At 38.2% G+C, this 24,703-nt stretch overlaps 1 protein-coding gene across 6 annotated transcripts in view; it reads left to right on the top strand.

Annotated features, from left to right (window-relative positions):
* The window catches only part of VTI1A (vesicle transport through interaction with t-SNAREs 1A), a 284,643-nt gene that overhangs the window by 4,740 nt on the left and 255,200 nt on the right, over positions 1–24,703 (top strand). For all 6 annotated transcript variants that reach the window (XM_083844102.1, XM_083844100.1, XM_083844104.1 and 3 more), the window contains exons 2-3: positions 3,618–3,676; positions 8,762–8,872. In XM_083844102.1, coding sequence (XP_083700228.1) covers positions 3,618–3,676; positions 8,762–8,872 — 170 coding nt within the window. The remainder of the gene's footprint in view (positions 1–3,617; positions 3,677–8,761; positions 8,873–24,703) is intronic.

Genomic DNA, 24,703 nt, shown 5'->3' on the forward strand with positions numbered 1-24,703 from the left:
ATGCTTATCCATACTTTGCCAATTTGCCCAGTTCAGTTATGCAAGCTGAGTGCTGCATTTTCTTTAGGACATTCTGTCTGGCAGTGTGGAAACACAAATTGCATTCTAAATTTAGATATATTTGAGGGAACAGCGCTTTTTATTTTCTCTTAAGGATATTGCCTGTTCTGAATTAAGAAAAAAGTTGTAAAAAAGCACTTGCCAATATTTTATATGATCGAAATGTACTTAAAGAAATCACTAAGTGGGCAGACTAAAAACTACTAAGACACAGTGGAGTAAAACACTATTAATATGAGAATCTTTAATTGGATCCCAACTTGTTTGTCCTGATCTACTAGATTAGTGGCAAGCTTCGCTTACTCAGAGCTCATCTGCAGTCTCTGAGCAGGTCACCCTGTGGATGTTGTGTCCTCCTCTCTATGGGCATTCTGGCTGTGAAAGAAGTGGTTGCTTCCTTAGGCTGGGTGTGGCATTAAGACTGACACGAAACCACATGCACACCATTCCAGCAAGTGCTTTCTGATACTGTTGAAGCATTTCATTGCTTCTGTTGCTGGTATCAGCAACAGGTCTGGATGTATCAGCACTCCTGCAGGCAAGTGGCTCCAGACAGCATGCTCGCACCTGGATTTATTTATGTGGATCCTGCTAGAGGAAGGAGGCAAGTGGGTACTTTTACTGGTACTTGGTTAAGTTGACTTTTTCCTCACCGAATTGCCCTTTTGGGACCCTGCCACTCCTTCTTGCTCTGGGGAGCATATGGTACCTTGTGCCCTAGAGGATCAGCAGTTGCAAAAGATCGGCTGCTTTCCTGGAAATCTATGGAGGTACTGCTCCAAAGCTGCAGTGCCAGGATATTGCCATGTGCCTGCTCACACACTTGTGTTGGAAGGACACACTACCGTGTTATGGGTAGGCCTCACTCCCTGCAATTGTTTTGGTCACCAGCTGTGTGATTATGTATACATAAATCTGAGAGGATCTTAAAATGCTGCTCTGGAGTTGGGTTAAATTTTAGTATTAGCTAAGTTATTGAAGATCATTTGAATAACTCCTAAATTTTACACGAACAGTTTTAGCTGGATCTCCTGGTATACTGATGAGTTTTCCCTATCATGGTCTGTAGGTTAGTATCTCTGGGGGTGAGTAAGATCTTACTGGTTATCACAGCTGGTTTGTACCTGCCCTGTATGATGTTAAAGGAAGACTCAGTACGGCAAGGTCTTTAAATGCTTAGTCTGTTTCATATAGGGAATGGGACATCTCTCAAAACCACCTTACACAACAGTCTGAGTGCAATTGCTAAACTTCAACTTCCCAGAATAATTTTGGGCAAATTTTCAGCAGAATAATTTACTGGCAACCGTAGCTGCTGGACAGATGAGTTCCTTAAATATCCACAGAGGAGATGCAGGTAACTGGATTATGCATTTGGAGGACTGGAAAAAGAACAGGGGATGTTACAGGTCTGGAGTTCAACACCTGATCAACATTATTATAGGTTCCTTGCAACATTTGTGTACCAGCAAAGAAAAACATCCTCCTTGTCCAAGTAGCAGAGAGAATCAGAAACTTACTACTGGAATTGCACCAATAGCAGTTGAGTTGGGACAAGCATTTTTATTTTTGCTTGACAGAAATCATGGGGATTAGCAATGTAAATGACTGCATTAGGCTTTACTGAGTTCAGAATAGGGTGGGTAACTGAGTATTCAGTGCATTGCAAGGTAGCTGTTGTAGTCACAAATACACGCAGAATTTGAACAGTATGAAATATCTTTAAAAACTAAACAACAACAACAAAACTTTATCCCTAGATTTCAGGTTATTTATTTTAATATGTATGAAAATTGTAATCCAGTAAAACTCAGGGAAATGTCGACATTGCTGTAGTACATTTATTTTCTGCTGCTATATTTTTAATCTTATTTCAGCTTCAATAAAATGATATTGTGCGTTTTATCTCTTATGTTGTTTTTCCTTTGGTCCATTGTCATCTTGCTTCCAAGTGAAGGGAGGAGCAGAGATGTTTTGGGATGCTGGGTAGGGGAACTGAAATGTGTGGATGAAGAAGGGGCAGATTCTCTTGGGGCGGGGAGGGGGGTAAGTTATGTTCAGAAGATAAATCACTAACCACGACATTTTCTGGCTTGGGTGCTGTCATGAGAACCTGGTGGGAAATTCAAGAAAGCCATTGTTAGCGTACATCTTCTGCTGTAGTAACATCAACCAGACATGGCAGTGCAAGTTCAAGATTTACAAGAAAGATGCTCTTTTTCCACGGCTTCAGCTTTGTAGAGAGGATTACTTGACGAAATGCTGGGTCTCTTTCAAGGATAAGAAGGGAAGGTCTATTTGTGAGGGATTTAAAGGTGAGCTGTAACTTTTTATTTGTGAGAGGATTCATCTGCTTCTTTCTCACTTGCATCACTGACAGAGTTCCCATTACTCTGCATCAGTGTTAGACAATATTTTATTCAAGACATACTGTTCTTACTGCTGCCACCCAGGAACACCTTGATTTGCTTGTATAGGTTGTGATGGAGTCCAAATTGATTCTCTTAGCTCCTGGTGAGCCTCATTGGCACAGGACCACTTGCTTATGCAGTCCAGTCTCAGAAGTAGTCTTTACTGGCTCTCCAGTTGGCTGTAACACGTTCGTCAGAAGTTGGGCTTCTACAAGAGTAGCTTTGCCTTAGTTCAGGACCTCAGATAATCGTCTCATTTTGGGATTGGAACTGAGTTGCCCACTCAGTCCACGATGCTATAACAGCTTTTTAGGTGATAACCCAGGGCATATGCTTTGTTCTTGAGAATCTGCCATGTGCGGGATAGTGTATCTTCAGAAGACAGTTTTTCTAGTCGTTGCCTATTTGCAAAATCTCTGCATTATATTCAAGGTGCAAAGATGATCCTGAACCTGATAGTCCCTGCAGGCAGAGCTCCAGTGTATGTAACTGATGAAGGGCAGATCATGATGTTAGCATGTCCCTCAATGAGCAAAATGTATATTATGTAAATGGGAGAAGTAGAGGAGATTGTAGAGACTAGTTCTGGTGAAGCTGAAGACAGATGCATAGGCCCATGCAAATGTAATGCAGGACACTAACACCAACAGGAGGACTCAACTGAAACTCAACCTGCTTATACTGGCGATGCTTCACCAAAATCTCTGTAGCAATTTAGTCCTTTCGGGAGGAGTTCTGTTGTTTTTAAGGAAGATTGGTTCAAGGGCACATTTTGCTTTATGAGGCAGGACTTCTATTTTTGGTTGCTCTCTTGGCACCCACTGCACCTTGCCTACAGCACTGGGGAGCAGTGGCTGGTGATACTGTAGTGTGTGCACTTTATCTACTTCATCAGGCAAACCACCAGCACATATGGGTGCTATTAGTTTCAAGCAAACGTTGGTATAAAAAGTGGCATCTTCAGAGTTTTATTGTTAAATTTATCGAAGCAATGGGTGGATTTACAGTTGGGAGGATGGAAGATGTGGCCGTGCAAGGGGCACAAGGCAGTACAAATGACAGTATTACAGCCCCTTGATGCCTGCAGTAGTTAAGCAATCGTGGCAAGATCACAATCATATTGGTATCTTCACGATTCTTTTTCAGATGAGAAGAAGCAGATGGTTGCAAATGTCGAGAAACAGCTTGAAGAAGCAAGGGAACTGGTACGTTATGACTTTTCATAGCCTAACCACAAACTGCTGGGGAAAATAATGGTATTATTAGAGGCTTAACATGTGACGCTTAACATGTGATGCCCTAAAAGTATTTAATATATTAGAATATTAAGTAGTATTTTTGAAATACTTAATATTTGAGAATATGAAATACCCAAGAGAAGTGTATCAGACATTTTAATCTTGTGTTAAGTGATTTAAGGTTTGTATTACTACTGCAAGCTATTACAGGTTGCTACACGCTTTGATTTATGGGTTAGGTTTTTTACTTTAAGAATTGAGTTAAATATTTGTACCACCTGGAATATTTTTTTTCTTCTAGGATCCATTCGTCTACTTGATTTAATCTGTCTGGTTGTCTTGTAGGGTAATAGGTGTTGTTTTCTCTTTCAGCAAGTGAAGGAAAAAATATTTAGCTGTCTGAGGTCGGGGAGGTAACAGCAGTGTGAGTTCATCTGGAAAGACCATATGTGTTAAGTGAGCATTAGTTAGCGGTCCACACTGACAGAAGAAAGCAGTATAGATAAAGCATCTATGACTTTTTCTATTTTTGTTTCCAGCAACCTGTCATGTACTCCACCTGGAAGGAGTATAAAAATAAAGCTTTGTAGATGTGGACTAACTGAGCAAAGGTGTAGGTGACAATTGAGATTGACTTTTTTCCACATAGCCAGTAGTTCTCACCCTGAAGCAGCTTTTGTTTATTGCCTTCAGATGAGTTTGGTCTATCTAGTGTCAGAAATGTAATCTGATTCTTGGGATAGGGAAATGAAATTAGTTCTGCTAGACTAAAAGCTGTTCAAATTGAGCAACTCAAATCAATTATTTGTTTATTAACTGAATGGTAATATTGAAACTCACTTTTTTAAGATTGTGGCATAGAAAGAAAAAGGGTTGTTGTATTTTTGTTGACATACCTTGTGCTTTTAGTCTAAGGATTGAATTAGCCTTGTAGGCAGAACATGTAGCAGTATGGGGAAACTGCAGTCTGGGTCTTCTGCTGAAAAATCATTCAAATTTGGTTCTCTATTCAAAGTAAGATTGGAAGGAGCAGAAATTGAGTTAATGGTTCATTGCTTTTCTTCTTATGTCAGAAGAGAGATCATCTAAATTTGTATTTATTGTAAGAGTAAAAATTAAATTCTTGTATCTGCATTTTCATCCTAATGACGATCTTGATTTCATGTACTGACTTCTTTCATGCTTTTGTTTTAGATCTTGTTGCTAATGCTGCTAGACAGGTGCTTAATTCAATTACTGGCTTTAAGCAATTACCTTACATGTTTGTGATTAATGTCAAGGCTTGGGTTTAAAAATCAATTTGAACAAACCTGCTAATAACAGAACTGATTAAAAAGATCCCCTTTTAAACTAAAGGCTACACTAGAAAACCAAAATAAACCTAATTCCTTGCCACTGATAGTTTTCATACATTGGTTTGCTTCTTTGTCTTGTCTGATAAAAGATTTGTTTAGCAGATTTTATTTCCTAATTGTTTAGAAAATAACTCTTACGTGTTATAAATATCATTGCAGAGATATTTAATTTACATTGACTAATCACTGATTGTTTCAAAACACTGTCTGCTTTGTTTGGGTAAAATCACTGCTGCAGCTGACTTGAGCTATATGCAGAACTGACACCAAAACTATTCAGACTCCCAGGCTGCCTTTTAAAACTGTAGCTGCTGAGTAAGAGATTTCTGGAGAGAAATCGTGTCATTCTTACATCCCATGCAGAGTGTGATAGAGTCATAGAACGTCTCTTCCAACTCAGGTTATTCTATGATTCTATGATCCCCCGAGTTGGAAGGGACCCACACGGATCACCAAGTCCAACTCCTGGCTCCACACAGGACCACCCAAAAATCAGACCCTGTGTCTGAGAGCGTTGTCCAAACACTCCTTGACCTCCGTCAGGCTCGGTGCCATGACCACTGCCCCGGGGAGCCTGTCCCAGTGCCCGACCACCTCTGGGTGCAGAACCTTTCCCTAACACCCAGCCTGACCCTCCCCTGTCCCAGCTCCATGCCGTTCCCTCGGGTCCTGTCGCTGTCCCCAGAGAGCAGAGCTCAGCGCCTGCCCCTCCGCTCCCCCCGTGAGGGAGCTGCAGGCCGCCATGAGGCCTCCCCTCGGCCTGCTCTGCTCTGGGCTGAACAAACCAAGGGAACTCAGCTGCTCCTCACGACTTGTCGTCTAGGCCCTTCACCATCTTTGTAGCCCTCCTTTGGGCACTGTCTGATAGTTTTATGCCCTTCTTATATCGTGGTGCCCAAACCTGCACACAGTGCTTGAAGCGAGGCCACACCAGTGCACCTGAAAGTTATGTTTGCTGGGTTTTAAGAAAGGTGAGTGTTAAACTTAGATAGATTCTATGAGTATCTAGCATGTGCTAGAAGAACTGGAATTATCGAAATTAAATAAATAAAATTTGGCCATGTGTTATCTGTCTTTATGCTTTGTGATGATGTGCACGTCACAAACTCATTGCAGCTATTTAAGCTTAGTGTTGCAAATGGTAGGTTATTCTTACTTTGACACTTTTTTTTTTTAATGTAAATCTCTATTTTAGCTCAAGGACTTCAGAATCAGAATAAAATAGTGAAGCTTCACCAAGTTTCATAAAACGCTAACAACTGTCAAGAGCAATTTCCATATGGGATAGCTCCTGGAAGTCCCTGCGGGAGGGGGAGATTTATTCTGGAGTCTCAATACGCAGCAGCAGCAGTAGCAGTGCTATCTTACCCCACAGTGGTTTTGAGTGGAAATACCTTTGGCTGCTCTGTTTTGTGCTGTACTCAGTGCTGGGAGTGTACTGGGTGTTGTGAGGAGCAAACTTACTAGTTTGTACCCCTGAGGAGACTTAGGGATGGGGCCTTGTTAGTGAATTTGTGCAGGAGTCAAGTGCCAAAATGCTCAGCTTCACTCACCATAGCAGTGGCATATTTGAACATGAGCAGTAAAAGAAGTTTGGATAATCAAGTTTTCTGAAGAAAACTTCAGCTTCTACAGATGTTTTCAGATTTAAATGCCAGGTTATTTTTAGATTTTTGTAGGATCTAGCTCTAGTTTTGCTTATGCGTGAAAAATATTATTTTGACAAATAAAGTGAAAGTGAAGGTGCATGAAATGAGGTTGCATTTAGGTTGGCACCTGCTTGGATCACTATCTTCTGCATGAGTTGGCATAGAAATTTATCACCCCAAACACAAAATGTACCTGTTTAAGCTCATGATGACACACAAAAGCAAACAAACAAACAAAAAACAGGTGTGAAACTTCAGTCAGTTCAAATGTGAATTCTTCATCATTACCTGTAGCATTTCCAAGAATATAATGGGTGTGTTCCTAGGACCTTACACTCTCTGATACTCTTTAGAATGAAGGTTTTGGATTTTATGGACAATGGTCTGATCCTTGCTGCAAATTCTTTATTCATATGGCAAATTGTTTCATTTTTATTTAATAGATAAGAATTAAGATTTCATTAAAATATCCTGATCTTGCACACATAACTCTATAGATGTAGGAGGAATGTTTTCTATGCTTATGGAACGTTTGAGATCAAATATATTGATGTGAAATGATAAGAAATAAACCATTAACTCCAGCTATCAGTTTAATTTATAGTACCCCTTTGGAAAGTTACGCCTGAGCGAAAGAACTGGGTAGAACTAGAAATAGCTTTGTACATTTTAATTCATTACTGACTATTTCATTAAAGTCTGCTTTACAGTTTATTATTAAAAACCATTTTGTATAATCAGAATAGATCAGGCTGAATGACTTCTGAGTATCTGGTAATTCAATTGATTACATTCAGATGCTTTTCTTATGATACAAGGATGAAATTTCAAAGTATAAGCAAGTGATTACACAGGAATAAACTATAACTGTCCCTTGTGAAGACCCTTAAACAGCAGCTTGGGACCCTAATTGACAGGCATTTCTGTTCAGGTGCTTTATTGCTCAGCTGAGCTCAGAAGGAGGTGAGTAAATATTGTTTCAGGTACCTACAGCAACCAAGGAGAGGTATTCTTTTATCTTTTTAAAGTAAGTCAGAAAGATTTTTAAAAGCAAGTGAGGTAGTCTTCAGCTGTGCAAAACAGAATTCCTGAACAGCTAGCATGGTGTAAAGGAGGTTCCTTGACCCAACAGTCAGGTAATTAGCAGGCTGGTTTATAACTCCCGATTTTCTGTAATTCTGTGCCATATTCTTGTGTTTCAGGCCCCTTAAAGTTCTACATGGAAAGAATAAATAGCAAAAGTGTTTGAAAAATAAATTCTCTAATGTTTTATGCGTTCAACTGTTTTTAACAATATTTTCATTATAATTCTAAAATTCAGTTATATAATATACCTGCTCACAGATTTGGGATGTAGATTTAAGCAGCCAGTTGAGAAGCTCAGGCTATTTAATAATTCTGCTGACTAGGCATAGAAGTACAAGAATTATTTTATTAAACAAAGAATCTATTGGTAAATAAAATTTTAGCATTTACATATGTGTTATATATATGTGTGTGTATATATATACACATATATGTGTGTAATATACATACATTTACAAAATGTGTGTGTGTATATACACACACATATATTATATATATATGTTTGTGTTTATCCAAAAATAAATAAAATACCTTTTGCATCCAAAGGTTTACCAAACCACACAGCTATGTGGAGGTAGGCTATCTTCTGAATAATGCGCTTAAAAGTATTCATCACATTTGGCACTGAAATCCAAAAAGGTTTGAACAGAATATTTTTTCTAAGCATTAATAATACTAATTTTGTCATTTGTTTGCTGACTTAAGGCTGTGCAAAGATTTTGATAACTTGTTCCTATATTAGAGGATATACAACATTTCTTGATAAAGAAACAATATTTCTTGGTATTTATGAACAAATAGGTAAATCATAGAATCATAGAATGGTTTGGGTTGGAAGGGATCTTAAAGATCATCTAGTTCCAACCTGCCTGCCATGCGCAGGGGTAACTCCCACTACAAATTTATCCTTGCTTTAATTATCCCTTTGATTTACATGTCCCTTCCTTATTTTTACTTGCTAGCTTGAGCAGATGGAGCTTGAAGTTCGAGAGATTCCACCTCAAAGTCGGGGAATGTACAGCAGTCGAATGAGAAGCTACAAACAAGAAATGGGAAAACTTGAAGCTGATTTCGTGAGTTTTTAACATATCACATGTTAAAATAAGATGGTGTGCATGAGATATTTTTTTAATGTAATAATGCAGTTATTCAGGCAACTGAGTGGGTGTTTTTGATTAGTGTGAGTGAGATGTTCTGCAGGGTTTTTTTTCTGTATTTGTGGTCAGATGAAAACTTAACTGGGGAAGAGAAGCTTTTCTTTTTGTAGCTTTCTCAACTCCAGTTGGTAGCCTTCTGCCCCTTTGTCCCAGATCTGGTTTATTTCTGTGACATTAAACATTGAGACTGTTTATGCTGTTGGAATAACAGCTTGTAGCCTTATTTCTCAAGGAAAGATTGGTAGAATGTGTAGAATTTAATACTTAAAATGTAACATAAGTGTACTCTTCAAGGTAAATAACAATTCATTTAATTCAGCTTGTTGCAATATGGGCAGTAACATGAAAAGCGGTGTAATCTCCAATCCATTGAATTTTTGAACATAGTTTATCTCCTATGCATTTCATTTCTTAGTCTCTGTTATTTCTTTTCCATTGCACCTAGATTCTTCTTGCTTTTGGAAAAATGTGTTATAAATACTACATTTTTCAAGTAATGGACACAAACTAACAAGATTCCCTTGTCTAGGGTTTTCTGCTACAATTATCAGTCCTTTTTTGTGACTAGGATTTGCACTGAATAGATTTACATAGAGACAAAACCGTTTCCTCTAAAGTCCTGAAAAAGTTCAAAGGGATTGCAAAGTGTAGGAAAATGCTTTGTTAGTTGGCAGCAGCTCAGTTCCTCCAGGGTGGGGAGAAAGAAATAACTGTTGGCAATATTTTCCATTCACTAGAGAACTGTGAATTTTCTCTGGTTGCTGGCAGCAGTTTATCCCTACAGGGGAGGGGAGTCAATGTTTGTACCTGCAGCCAGGAAATCCAGCTGACTGTCACTCCTCTGTACTTCTGCCAAGTTGAGGAGTTGCACAAAGATGTATTAACAGGAAGATGTCTGCAATTCTGTAAAGTTTAAGGAATGTTAGGATAAAAAGACTTACATCAAAATTTTAGATGATTTCATGCTGTTCCCCTGTAGGAAGTGTATATGGTCTTATTGGGTAAACAGTGGCTTCCAGAAGAGAGCAATTTCTAGTCCAGGAGTGAATGCTGTTTACCTCCTCAGGTATAGGAGAATTCCCTGTCAGCATATTTGTTGCTGGTCAATTTCTTTCTTTTCAAGAAAGGAGTTGGCACTTCTATACTCCTAGGCAATAAGGAATGGGGGAGTTCAGAACTGGACCCTGTTTATGGAAGAGGAGAAATTAGCACGTGTGGAAGTAATGTGTCAGAACACTAGGACTTGTGATGGGAAGAAGGTAAGTATTTGCTCAGAGTGAGGGAGCAAAAAATGGCATGAGAAAGTGGAAGGAACAGATTATAAGAATGGGAAAAAAGTCCCCAAATCCAAGGATGGCATTCAGCAAAAGATCAAGGGAAGAAAGTGGAGTGAATAATGAAGCAAAATACTGGAGAGGAGGGGACAAGCCAATGGTTGTGCTTGGAAAAAAAATCAGTTGTATAGAAAATAGAATGTTGTTATGATTAAATTTCCTGTATAATCCCAGTTTCTAAGTACTAACACATCTTCTAAGTTTGTATGTGTGGGTTTGAGAATCTTTTTGTCTTACTGTCCAGTCAAATAACAACTTGTTGGAAACTGTATAACAAAATGATTCAGTTGTGAGTTCAAAGAAGAAGAGGAGGAAGGAAAGGAAATGTTATTTTGACTCTTTAAACTGCTCTGGCTGGAGGGCCACTGAAAGCAGGAAGTTGAAAATGTTTGCTGAAATTAAAGTGCTTTTGTGTGTTCTGTCTGAATGTTGTCCTGAGTGAGTTGTGACCTGTTTGATTGTAAGAGATTTTTTAAGAGCTTTAGCAGACCTTTAGAGAAAGCAGATCGTAGTGTTTCTAAAATGAATTTGCTTTTATAGGTGAAGGGAAATCTTTAACTGGGAGTGATACTGGCAGTTTCGGGTTAGGATCAGCTTACAGGTTTGCTGCTCAAAGTTCTCAGCTCTTCCAAAAGGCATGCAGATGTGAGCTTGCAAAGTTATGTGACGTTCTTTATAAATGGGTTGGAATCTCAGCTGGATCGCATTGTATTTGGCTTGGCCTTTCTTCCTGTGCAAAGCACATGTGTGCTGAAGAGGGGACATTTCTCAATCATCTTGAAGTGTGTGCTTCATTTATAGAAATAATCTCTGTGAAATGAATTGCAAAAATTACATCAATTAGTATATACTCTTAAAACAAGTTCTATATTTCAGACAAGAAGTGAATGTAGATCTGGAACTGGAACTTTTATATTCATCATAATGAATATGACTTCTGTTTTTGTGGTTCTTTGTATGCCTTTAACATCTTGCAAATTTGCCATTACCCAAGCAGTTATAGAGAACAGCAGCACATCAACATATTTAAAAGTTAGGAGAAGTAAATGTGAGGTATGTACACTGTTCACTCTTTACTTGAATGATGTGGTTAGTTTCATGCAAGTTACCATGCCAGAAGTATATTCTGAAAAATATGGATTTGAGCTACGCTTTGAAAAGTTAGTCCAAAAATCACTTAGAATCTGTCTCTAGTTAGTTTTCTGATCAAGTAGGAACAAGTTGCAAATAGAAATTTATTTCCCCTCATTGCTAAGCCTCGTTATCTTGAGTCATGCGCACAATTACTCATCGGTGGTCTGCAGTCCAGAGGCATGTCTGGAGGCAATGACTCCATGCACCGTATCCCACATGGGTAACTGGTTACCAACTAACTACATTAAATGATATTAGAGGAGAAAAAAACTACCTTGCTCCATCTTGTTCTTCCCTGTTGGAGAGGAACAGTGGTAATGAATAAAAGGATAGATCAATTTTGTCATTAAAAGTACTCGGATACCAGAGCACTGTGATTATGTAGGGGCAAAATTTAACAATGAATGCATTACACCTCAGCTGAAGCTAGACATTTCTGGTACTTGCATCTGGGCTGTGCAGCCTTCCTTGGGAAGGATCCGTGCATGTAGCAAGCAGTTCTGATTTGGCTGTGCCAGGTCACACCAAATTGCTGCCTGGCACAGTTCCAGCAGCAGATGCCTTGGGAGAAGCATAAGAAGAGGCCAAGAATGAAGTGGTACTTTGCAAAAAAAAACCTGTATACATATCAAAAGGCCAAGTTTCAGAATTGCTTACTATGCCTGATTAACATGTATCAAAACGGAATTAAACTGTTTGTTAAAGCTTATGTGCTGTTGGTTTTTTCACCCGTAATTTTATTATCTTATTTTCAGTAATATATATCAGCACCATGGGTACTGATAGGTATTGAAAAGTGTAGTCCCAAACCTTTGGTGGCTCTCGGGCTTGTGCACAGCGCAGGTTTGCCGGGCTGCAGAGGCTGCGGTAATAGCTCTATCTTGTGGCCCCAAGTGGAGTTGCAGACCACGTACTTGTGCTTTCTGGGTTCATTAAAGTTTTGGGACCGTCTACTAAAGAGTTTCTGAAATTCAGGCCAAGCTTCCTATGAGCAGCATTTTTTATTTTTGTTTTGTTTTGTTTTGTCCTGCACTTGAAAAGGCATCATCTTGTAGTTTAAACTTTTAAATATTTTTTATCAGTTATTCCACATGTAGAATGTCCATGTTGACTGACTGCACAATGTGAGTTATAAATGCAAACAAATGCCTATATTTTATTGTAACCTTTTAACTAAATGGATTTATTTTTTCAAATAGGCTTTAACCCCCAAAATAGCCAGTGATCTTTAAACGTAGGAAATATATGGTGGTTAAAAGGCTGTCCAGATTTTGTTAATGCACTTTGATCTGAATTTATCCGAATTTGCCTGAAACTGTAACTATCTAAACAGCAAATCTATGGTTATCTGAAGCTCACAGTTGACATATGAGGCATTCAAATAGATAGGTAATATAAATACACAGTAAGACCATATTATGTAGTAATATATGTATTATAAAACACGAGTACCACACAATCAGTGCTGAAAGTAGGAGAGGATGTTCCGTAAGAAAAATGGCCATTAAACAGAGGGGGCATAAGAACAGTTCTATTCTATCATGGTAGCCCAAAGGTAAGATTTGAGAGTAGCATTTGTTATCAGTCTATGAAGCAGTACTCGTTCCTGATAAAGACTCAGAGTTGCTACTGGTTTTGGTAATTCTGACCTTCAATTTAGGATCAAAAAAGAGAGGGAGAAGCCACAAATATACTGTATGAAACTGGACAAATTTGATATGTTTTTGGCATTTAGCTTCAGTTCAGTCAATAGTGAAGATACATATTCATATTGCATAAATCCCACAGGTTCTGTTTAATATAATAGTTAAAATGACAGTTACTGTTAAGCTTTCAAAACATTTAAGGAGATAAGCAATGGAATTTCATTAGATAAAGCTAGGTCTTTTGTGCGGCTCCGAGTTACCACCTGAGTCCAGAAGCTGACCTGAAGAACAGCTACAATTGTGCCAGTCATATGCTGGCTGCTTTTTGCCAACACCACCGCCCTTATTTCAGGTTCTGTCACCTACCCAGACAAATAATCATACGGCTATAAGCTTAATGAAAGACGCTTGTCAAAACATGATTTAGAGACCTGCATCTTTATCACCAGCATCTTTCTTAGCTTTCAAGTTTGAGCTGCTTTGCCTACTTGGCTGCTGCTGAACATTGCACTAACTTCTTCTCTGTAGAGGAAAATTCCACGTTGTCTACAGTTTGTTATCAATTTGTATTCACTTGTGTTACCCACCTTGGTGGGTTTGTGGTGGAAGAAGGTGGAGGCATTATTTGACAATTTGCTATTACTTACACTACCGCTGTTTTAAATGGAAAAAGTTGAGGCAGGATAGAATACTTTTTTTTTTTTTTTAATAAACTTTCAAGGTTTAAACTGAGTTTTAATGAAAGATTAAGAGATGCAATAAATTAGATTCCATGAAGAAAACTTACCCTCATTTATTTACATCTTCAGAATATTTTTTAGTTTTGTGTTGAAGTGCAGAGAGGGGAGGAATTTTATTTCAGCTTGAAATTTACTCGTGATGACATGCTTTTCCTTAGAGGAAAACATGAAAGACAGGAGTTAACATGTTTGATTTATAATTAACCTAAGGGGTTAGATCAATTTACCTGAGATTCCTGAGAGGCCAGACTGGTGAAGCGCACCTTACTTCCTGGGTTTTTAATACAATACCTGTAGGTATGGTTTACAGAGAACCCTCCCATGTTTGACCAGTAAGGTGCATCTCAGAAGATGATTTGTGAAGACATTATATTACTGGATAAGGTCAACCAAGCAGCAAATTTTAATTGTCTATAAAGTTAATTCCTTAACCAGATTATTCTCTCAACCAACTTCCCCTTGATGCTCTTAGGAACTTTTGTACGACTCCATCCAGAGTTGTTCCTTCTTGGTATATGTGCTGGGACGAGACTGGCGAGTTTTGTGGTACGTTGTTTGTTGGTCCTTCAGCAACTTAGTGACTATCTTGGTGGAGATGATGCACACGATTTTATGAAAAAGCAGTTTGTGGAACTATAGTGTTGGCCCAGTGATTACAAATAAAGGCATTTTCAGAAAACAGTTCGGTGAGTCTGGTAGTTCTTGTGTTTGGCTGGGGGCTATGTATGAAAGGCATATTGACTCACAATGCACTGTAGGCATTCATGCCTTTCTTTCCTTTCTCCTTTCACACAAAAAAAATGTTTCTTTATTAAATGAAGCCAAAAAGTGGTCTACAGCAGAATGAAATCTTTCTGTAAAATATGTTTTAATGCATTTAATATAAATTCAGGATGATGTCAGCTCTGGAATACCAACACATACCTTTTTCAGTAAACACGCTTTCTCACCTGGCAGTCTTTAGACATGTCTGGATGCCAACTCTCATCAACCTTCCCCAGGTAAAGAAGGATCATTTCTCTGTTTACCGCATGATTTGTTCTTACGTTAGAACTTCCACTTCTCAAAGCAGTAGTATTAAATCTGAGTGCTGGTCTTCCTTGCCAATATTGGAAGGAGCAATATATCTGCTCAAAATTACTTATAGCCAGCTGCAGAGTGAGGTGAGTTCATGTACAGAAGAGGGTGAATTCTGCTTTTTTGGGCGGGGAGAAGGAGGAAGGCTTTAATGTTACCCTTTTTCTAAGTGATTTTGGATATTAGTCAAGTGATACTCCCCTACCTGCCATGTAAAAAGCAGCAAGCTGTTGTTGTCGTGCTTTTGATAGCAGCAGTAATAAAGACTCTGCAATTGGAACGCAGCTGGCGGTTTTGATGATAAATAAAGCAGCAGAGAGCATATATCACTCTCCTGTCATCATATTGCCTCACCTGCACTCATATAAATAGAATTTTGATTTGGTTGCTATCATGAGTTAAACATAAAGATTTCAGGAAAAACCAGCAGATAAGCTGAGCAAAAACCCCATCATTTTGAGATGCTTACTTTTTGGTTTAGAACTACACTCAAGTTTCTTATCATGATTCACTTTTTTTTTTTTTTTTTTTTGTCTGGCTAGAGAGAGGCTAATTTGTGTTTGACTACAAAGTGGGGAAAGATGTGCTACTGATAAAGGAAAAAAATAGGGATAAGGTATCGTTTTGACACTGGAAGGATTAGTTATAGACGTCGGATTTCTTGGTTTGTTTGTTCAAGGACTGACACTAGATGGCACTGTTTGCTTGCAAAGCAAGTCCTTTTTTTCTTTTTACATGTTTCTTTTTTTTTTTTCTTTTTTTTTTTTTCCTTTGGTAGTAACTGAAATTACTGTTTCATGAATAAAATATTTCTGGTGGGATTTGCATTTCTATATTGGCTGAAGATACTGTGTTGAATGTTTTATTAACCAGCCCAGTGCAACTGTCAGCCTATTAAAGAGATCCAATGGACCCTGTTTAGCTAAATAAACTAAATAAATCCAATTCGTCAAATTGTGTTCCTGGCTGTTTATTTTCCATTCTTTTGATGTACAGTTTATTTTAAGTTAAAGTCACATAGTTTTAAAAATTAATGTGAAAATAGAATTTAGTGTTTGAAACATGAGGAGACTAATTGCCATGGTCAAAACCAGCTTTCCTTTATGGTGAAGTAGCAGTCTGGTAAATGGTGAACTTTCTCTTGGTAACTGATTAGCTGTCTTATGTCAAAAATTAGTTTGGTTAACAAATCGCTAATGGTTAATTTTTTTTTATTTTTTATATTTTTGGCTGCATGCTGGCTTCTGTTGCTTTCATAAAATGAAACTTGAAACATAGGCAGTGCTGTTAAAAGTAGCTATTTCTACCCAACTTCAAGAGATTTGTTCTCCTTCTTGATATTTTCTCAATCGGAATTCAAGGGGAAATTTTTATATGATCGTTACATATTAAATGCTTGTTGAAATTTCTACTGCGTCATAGGCAAATATTAGAGTATGAAAAAATGTATTTGAATAACCAAATATATTGTATGTCAGGGTGTCAAACAGCTGTCAAACATTACAAATAGTGGCATTCATTATATTCAGCTAGTACAAATAATATTTTAGTTACCTTATTTTTTGCTGAAAAGCTTTACCATAGAATAGCAGATTTATGATAATATATAGTAAAAATTCTTCTGTGACAGTTAACAACTGCTGTAAATGCAAATGTATTCTAAATTTCTTAATAAGGGAAATGAAGAAAGTGATAGATGTATTCTCCCGTTCTTTCTGATGATTTAGAGGGTACTGCTTTAGTGATGTTGTATGTTAACTTTTGTGTATTTTACAAGAAATTGAAGTTGCCACATGTTACATAGTTTTATTTTGCTAATCTCGGGTTTCCAAAAATGGCTCATAAAGTTCAGTGTGATAGAAACACGTTTAAGTTAAATTGCTTTGGTTTTGTATTTGTATTTTGTTTTTTTTGTTTCTCTCTCAAGAAATCTACTGTAGTGGATTGAAAAGCATTTGTGAAGTATAAACATCTAAGTATGAACTTCACAGTGTCAGGGGTATTTAGGGAGAATGATGCAATCCGTTCATTCAGTCGTTATTTTCTTGCAACTTACAGTTGAATTTAACTGAAATTGTAAATTTTGCTGCCACCCTCTCCCAGACTCTAACCCAAGAACAAAGTAGGTATTTGTGCTAATGCCTTCAGTGTTCAATAGAATCTTATTTCCTTATGTAGGTAGAATCTCATTTGTCCAGAAAAAAAATATGAAACTTCTTAAATATTTACATTTTAATATTTACAAGTTGCAAATATTTAAAAATGTCATTTAATAACCAGGACACGCAATGTTAAACTGTTTTCTCCCAGATAAAACCTTCCCATTTTGTGCTCTGCACTGATTCTTTTTAACACAACAGCATTGAGCACAGAAGGAACTTTATGGTTCTTTAAAACTGGCTAGCGCAGGTACACGGAGATGGAGTTTTACAACAGTGGAGTGGCCTTGTTTCTGGCGTAAGGCTTGGTGGGGAATGAATATAAAGCAAAAAATGCAGCTGGAAGTGGAATAGAATGATTTTCATTTTTTTTCCTCTTGTAATGTTCTTTACTATCTGAAGCATATGGAAGAAGTGTGAATATCTCTGTTCTTTTGTTTGGTAACTTTTTATTTGTATTCTGCAATCATTTAGTAGTCAGTCCCAACTACAGTCAGTTTCCCTTTGCAAGCTGCTGTACAAACCACAACAAAAAGTGATTCTTGGCCACAAAGTCTGTTTAAGCTTGCTGTTCTTACATACTTAGAGGAGAAATCCCTGCAAAGACTACTTAAGAATAAGTTGCACATTTGACAACGTAATGCTTGTCTCCATTTACAACAGGTGGATCAAGTACAGCACTTCCCTTACTTTTCATACGATTTTTATAAACTGCCGTTAGAGTGCCTGTGCCAGGAAAATAAGCCTTTTCCAATATTTAATAATTACTGCAGAGGTTTCCCTCCTTAAAGATCTGATCAATGAGCATTAGAGTAGAAATAAAAAGAGCAGATAGTAAAAAAAGGATATAAGAGGTGACTTCTGGGATCAGTAATAGAATAGAGTAATATTCCCCCGATAGAGTACAATTTAACCATTTCTGATGGATTTTATGAGGGGAAAAAAAAAAAAAAAAGCAGCTTTTTGCTAACTATTTGGTGCCTGCTGCTTAAGAAAAGGATATTAGGGAGTGTGACTGGGGCTCTGCATGTTTCCTATTGAGTGGCATGTCCAACATGTTTTTTTTCAGAGAAGTTAAGATTAGAATGAGTAAGGATAGTGTTTGCCAACTTACCCTGGAAGCACATTGGGTAGGACTTTGGAAAAGACCAAAATGTAATTTCAAACTTTGGATCTGCTCAATAGGGACTCATGTGCGAAGCCTGGCAAGTCAAAGGAAAGACTCCTACTGTGTTTGGTGTTGGACCTTAGATAGAAAACGCGCTTATGTTATAAAGTTAGCACCTTCCTCTCCACTGATTCATGAGTAGAAGGGCTTTGAGCCATTATTCAATCCAGCTGTATCCTTTGCTATGGCATATCACCAACCAGGAAAAAAGTGGTACTTAATATTTGATGTAAGAGAGAATAATGACATTAATACCAAACCAACTTCTCTTATCTCAAAACTTGAAAAGTAATTTATTAAATCTATAAGGATGGCTGGTATTTTAGGAAATGTAACTGCAAGCATTTTGACCGAGGCATGCTTGTTTTGTAGAGCACCTAGCACAAGAGCGCTTCTCATCCACAAGTACAGCTCTTCGGCACTATGATAATGAGTATTAAATAAAAAGAACTGTGCAAACAACTGAGTTGGTATGTTGATGTGTTTCTTTTAATTATTTTTGTTTGCGTTGTTTAGGAAATATAGGTTAGTTTCAATATTATTGATTATTCTATTAACATCTGTCTTTGAAACTAGAGGTTTTACTTATTTTTTTATAGTATTTAGCATCCTTAAAAAAAATAATCTTTACCTAAAATTATTATGTGAGTAAAACTAGTAGAGGTAAGCTTAACTATAATTTTTAAAGTTTTTTATTTAAAAAGTATTTGATTTGTAACGACTGCATTTGTGTATTGTTTTGTAATTCAATGTTATTGGTACCCCTACGTGACCATGTGATTTCCTCTTCTTTCTGCCCAGCCTTCGGGAGACATCAGACTCTGCGGTTCAGTTGTATAAGCTTCCCACAAAGTTAGTTCAGTCAACTAAATCAAAACAAAAAGTTATAGAAAGGTCAGGATTAAGTTAGAGGTTGCTAACCTGAATCGCTTTCCTAGCCTTTTTAAACCCTTAGTGCTCCTTTTGTCTTTTCCTCACCTTCTATCACGTTGTCCTCGTGTTAGATCTTTATTTCAGTTGAAGGCACCTGGGTTGCATCTTTCTTCCAACCCATACTTGGAGTCAGTTTCAAACGTGTTATTAAGGTCCCCTTTTTCCGTTCATGGGCTACACATACTGTGTTCAGCAGCGCAGATCGGTGGCTCAGCATTTGTGCCCTGTAGAGATCTCAGTTTAAAATGCATGAACTTTAGAATAAGGAAAATTTGTTCCTCTCCCACCACAGTTTCACTTTTCTTTTTCTGCTTCTCTTTCTGGGACAAACTTGAGGAGTTTTCTCTTTTAATTCATAGCTGGAAAGTACTGGGTTGCTAAGGTCACTGGCTGAGTTTCCTTCTCTGCAATCTAGCACCAGTTTGCAAGCCATTTGTATCTTTAAAAAAATCTCTTGGCTGGGGCCTTTTCACCCACATGGGGCTTCATGTACAGGGGTGTTTGGTTTGGCAGTGCTATGATATTGAAGTGAATCCCCCAGTTCTCCTCACTTACTGCACGTGAGCATGGATAGGGTTGCTTTTGGAGAAAAACAAACTGGAAACTCCTTTTTGGGTGTACACCAAACATGCTCCAGCCCCAGTGGGGAAATAAGGGTCAGAACCAAAGCCTGGTGTTTCAGGCAGCTTTGAACCATATGTAAAGTGGGGATGTTTGGTCAAGAACTAAGCTAAATCTCCACAGTGGAGAAACTGTAGTGGAAAAACACCAAGATGCTATCTTTTCTGATGTAGTTAGATGTATATTTTGGAGCAAGAATGTCTTTTAAGGTCCTTCCTTCTTTTGTAGAAGTTTCAGGGCCTTTGTAAATTTCCATTCCCCTTCTCATGTATTTCAAACAAAAGAAACCAGGGTACAAGGTCTTACAGCCTGAAGTCTGGTTATTAGTATGTTTGGACTGCTTTCATTTTTGGAAATTGTCTTTTCATTTCAATTACTCTGGAAAGATCACTTATGATGGTTCGTGTGTCAATTCTTTCACCTACTTGTCATTTGAACAGAAAAACAAGGCCTCTCATTTTCCATTATATCCAATGCACTTTAAAGGTCCTCAACATTGAATTTATGCTATCAACAAATAATTAGTGGCTGATACTTAAAATATTCCAGATCTAAGTCCCCAGCTTTACTCACTACCATTTTGATTTTGATGCAAAAGTGACATGAATTAGTGAAATTCTTGTTATCTAAGCAGTAGGAAATCAAAATCAAGTATTGAAAACTATGTTCAGCAAGTGTGGCGTATTCTTAGAAATCATTATCCTTTTCTCTGACTTGTAAGTTTAATGGAATAGTTAAGAGACTATGGCATGCAATAGTCCTCAATGTCCATATTACCAAATCATAGTATCAGCTTGGTTATCTACTTGCTAAAGAAATACATGTCCTGTTTCTAGCAAGGAGATAAACTGTCAATTACCAGCCCACTCTCTGTACCCCCCAGCCTCTTTAATCTCTTTTGTAGCATTTGGTGAAATTTGGCACGGGTTTGGCTTGGGTGTTTGAACTAATCTGTGCAATGGAGTTTATCCTTGTTTTCAGATAAATACGATTTTTTTTTTCCTGTATTGTGAGCTGTGACAATCTGGCTGGAATGCCTCACCGATGAGTTGTTTGGCTGTGTGGTGGTGGTGGGAAATTGTTGAAATCTGACCAGGCTGCCCTCTGTTACATTTTTGAGGGCAGTGTCTAGAAAGAAGTGAGAGAAGGTTGTTCTTCTGACATTATAAACAAAAAAGGGGGAACATGACAGTAGCATTCCTCCCGAGGCAATTGAATCAAATGCCTGCCGTGGGAAGTGGAAATAAATGTGTTGCCTTGCTGAACTGTGGAGCTGTACTGAAAGTTTCTTGTGCCTTCTTGTGTGCAGGCTTCATATACTCTAGATCACTTCAGAAGAAGAAATCTTTGGTTTATGTTTAAATACAGGTGAACAAGTTTGTGGTGGTTTTTTTGTTTGTTTGTTCTTGTTTGTTTTGTTTTGTTGTTTTGTTTTTGTTGTTCTTGATTTGTTTTTAATGTAAAACAAAACCCTCTCCCCTGCCCAAAACAGTCAAAATGAATTTCACATTCTCCAAGAATTATGATCTGTCTGTAAACTTCACTGTTGGACACATCACTTAAAAAAATAGCCATGTGGAGAAAAATGCGTGATGCACTTATTGGCAGAGAAAAGCCAATAAGCCCAATTTGATTCAGGAAGCTGAGAAACATTTTAATAACTTTTTGACGTTTTCGTAGTCCTTATTTACCTTATCAATAGTTATGGTGACATATGATTGTCAACTTTTTATATTAAACCAAACTAATAAATTAAACATGTTGTGTTTATACCTGATGAAAGCTGACGTTTTGGAAAGGTGTTAAAATATACTGACAGGTCTTGTTCATAAACTCCTTTGGTATAAATATGTAGATGACATCTTTAGATATTGTTTGTACATAGGCTGATAGGCAGGAAACGTTGACAACGTAACAAATGCAAATGTCAACCCCACAATTTAACCTTTCTGTGTAGGAAAAGATGTTAGTTTTAAGTTACATGTATCTTTTAACTTTATTTTCAAAGTTTTTTTTGAGCCTGTTATCATTGCCGTTTCATGTGCCACTGAAAGTAACGCTGCAATAAGAAAGATTTGCACTTAAGAGCTTTTCTCTGTGGTGTTCCTACTTAAATGACTGCAGCTGAGAGGGCTGTTTTTTCTAATTCTTTTTATTTTTCATGTTCGTCTGGTATCTTCTGAATCTCGCTGTTACATCACCTGTTCATTGCTGACTTGCCAATGGTTCAGGGATTGTAAGGGTGACTCCAGGGCAGTAAAACAGTAAAACTATTTTTAAAATGTTAGAGCAGTTTATTATTACAACAGACACGTGGCCTTGCCTTTAACCCGGATCAGGGTTGCTTCGTATGCAAAATATTTCTAACCTGCGTGTCCCCGGTCTCCTCGGTGGTGACGTAAAACCACTGTGTGTTGTCTGTTTGACTCTTTGGGCAACCTCTGCGAGCCACGGTTAGGATCGCGCCATGCTAAGGTTAGCCACAGCTTTAGGTGTCAGGACCCAGCGCACACCAATAACCCTTCACGGCCCCAGGTGGCCTACCCCCAGGACACCATTTCAACCCCAGGAAGGTCCTGCTGGTGGCCCAGGGCCCCATTTCAACCCTGAGGCCATCAGTCCCTGCCCCAGCAATGCGGTAGGATGTCTGCAGCTCCCATGGTTTGGCCCTGCTCAGCTGTGGACCCGTGCCCTGATAAATTACTGACCTGAACCTGCTGGTGCTGGGAGCCATGCAGCTGGGCCAGGTGTCTCAAGTGACCTCTAAGCTCTCTGTCCTCTGTCTTTCTGAGTCCTAAAACTGCCTGATCCAAACCATTTGAGTAATGTTTTTATACCACACACCTAGGCTCGCCTACCCCTTGTCTAGCGTCTGGGCGAGCAGTACGTGGCCTTTTGTGGCAGGGGCCTCTGGTGGGATTCTGTAGCGCTGACTTAGAGGATACGCTGAAAGATGCACTGCTACCAGCATGGCAGTGATAACTTGAATCCTCACAGCTGCGAGCAGAGTTCCCACTGAAGTCTGTAACCTGTCTCAGCTGTCTCCCAATTTCACGTTTCAGGCTGGTGAGGGGTTTGAGGAAGAAAATCTTGCTGCACTTCACACTGCCCTCTCTATGTAACAGGTTTTTGTTCTGTCTTTTGGTGATTTCACAACTGAGATGAACTTTTCCATAATGTTCATGCTGCTTCTTCGTGCGGGTCTTCCTTTATCGCTACTGGAAAAGAGCTGGTAGGTTGGATTTGCTCTGGTAGATATCTTGGGAAGTTGCACCCAGCTCTCAGGAGCGAGGGATTCAGAGTGCTTCGAGTATTGGCTAAATATTGAAAAGAGCTAAAGATGTATCTGTGAGTCTCAGTAAGGATGATCCACCCTTTCCTTGCACCTTGTTGAATGCCCTGTACTCTGTGTGTGTGCATGTGAGACAGAGACGTTAAGGAGAAGCTTGGACGTGCAGGTTGGTGTTAATAGCCTCGTGACACGGAGCTGTTGGAGTTAAAGCTGTTGCTGCTGTGGCAAGGATTAGAACTTGATACATCTTACTAGTGGGGGAGGAAGTTACTAACTTTTTTTGTTTGTTTGTTTTTCCTTTGTTTTAAATGAGTTAAAGGATGTCCACGGTCACAGTTGGCCCTCTGATTTATAAAGAAAAACAAAACTACACCAACAGTTTTGGTGTTCTCTGAGTGCCTACAGAGGAAGTTAAGGAAACTCAAAGTAATGGGAAGCTGGTGAAGGCATATAAAATTTAATAGATTTGGAAGGCTTCAGGTGTATTAAAAATAACTCCTTTCCAGAATAATTAACTACTCTAACTTCGTATTGAATCAATCAGCCAATTAATGCAGTCCCATTTTGTGTTGTGGAAACTTTGGTAGCGTATTAATGAACACCAGCCTTTTGAGGAGAAATATTTCTGCAGTTAGACTGACTTATATATTATGTATTACTTAAGGGTAGTTCACAAGACATTTTTCTGCTGTATAGTGTTTTCTTTTTGTAAGTTAGATGGACAGATTTGGGATGTACATCTGTGATACTGCATAATTGACAGAAAACCCTCTGGTATTTGACTGTCCAAAGAACATGAAAGGTATACTCTACTTTGCAACAATCATATTCTGTCAGATGGTTGCATTGACTTTTTAAAGCAGTTGGAGAAAATTGATAAGACTTAATGTAAATGAAACTGTTATATTTGATACTTACCTTATGTTACCTCCCTGTGATACTAAGCAGCTCCCAATTGGGCAGTAAGCGTGTTTTGCGTGGGTCTTATTCCAAATCTTTCCCTGGGGAAATCAGGGAAAGTTGTGGGACAAAGCTCTTTCATGTGCTCTTTAACCACCACTGACTGAGTTTCCTGAGTTATCTAACTAGGTGGGTTCATTTAATCCACTTCCTTTATATTGTCTATAAATTGCCGCCTTGCATCAGCAGAACTGAATGTTTTGTTCTGAAAAAAATATGCACCTTTTATTTCTAAACCGTTATTTGGGAACACAGTTTTGAGATTCCCCATAACTCTTCAGGGTCTGGGCGGGATAACTACAGCGTCCTTCTGGAAATTTCCATGCTGGTTCCTTATTTTTATTTAGCAGCTTTTCTGCTCAGTGTAATAATACCAGCTCTCTTTTTCTTCCCTTGGGATAGTTGTTGTTGTGTGTTTCCCTCTTAACAGCATGTTTGTTTAAGTAAATATAAATGCAGTGAATTTCCTGAAAGTTACTCATTGGGGAAATTGAAATGAAATTTTAAAATATCATTAGGAATGCAAACAATAAATTCTTTCATTTGCTGTAGGCGTCTTTAGGTTGGAATGACTAGAAAAGGTTCTGGTTAATTAGAAGTAATTTGTTAGAAACCTGAATCTTTCTTTTTTTTTTTTTTTTTTTTATTATTTCCTAGATTAAAACTCAGTTCCCAGCTGGATG

Source organism: Anser anser (assembly GCF_964211835.1).
Source record: "Anser anser genome assembly, chromosome: 7".
Classification (NCBI taxonomy): Eukaryota; Metazoa; Chordata; class Aves; order Anseriformes; family Anatidae; genus Anser; species Anser anser.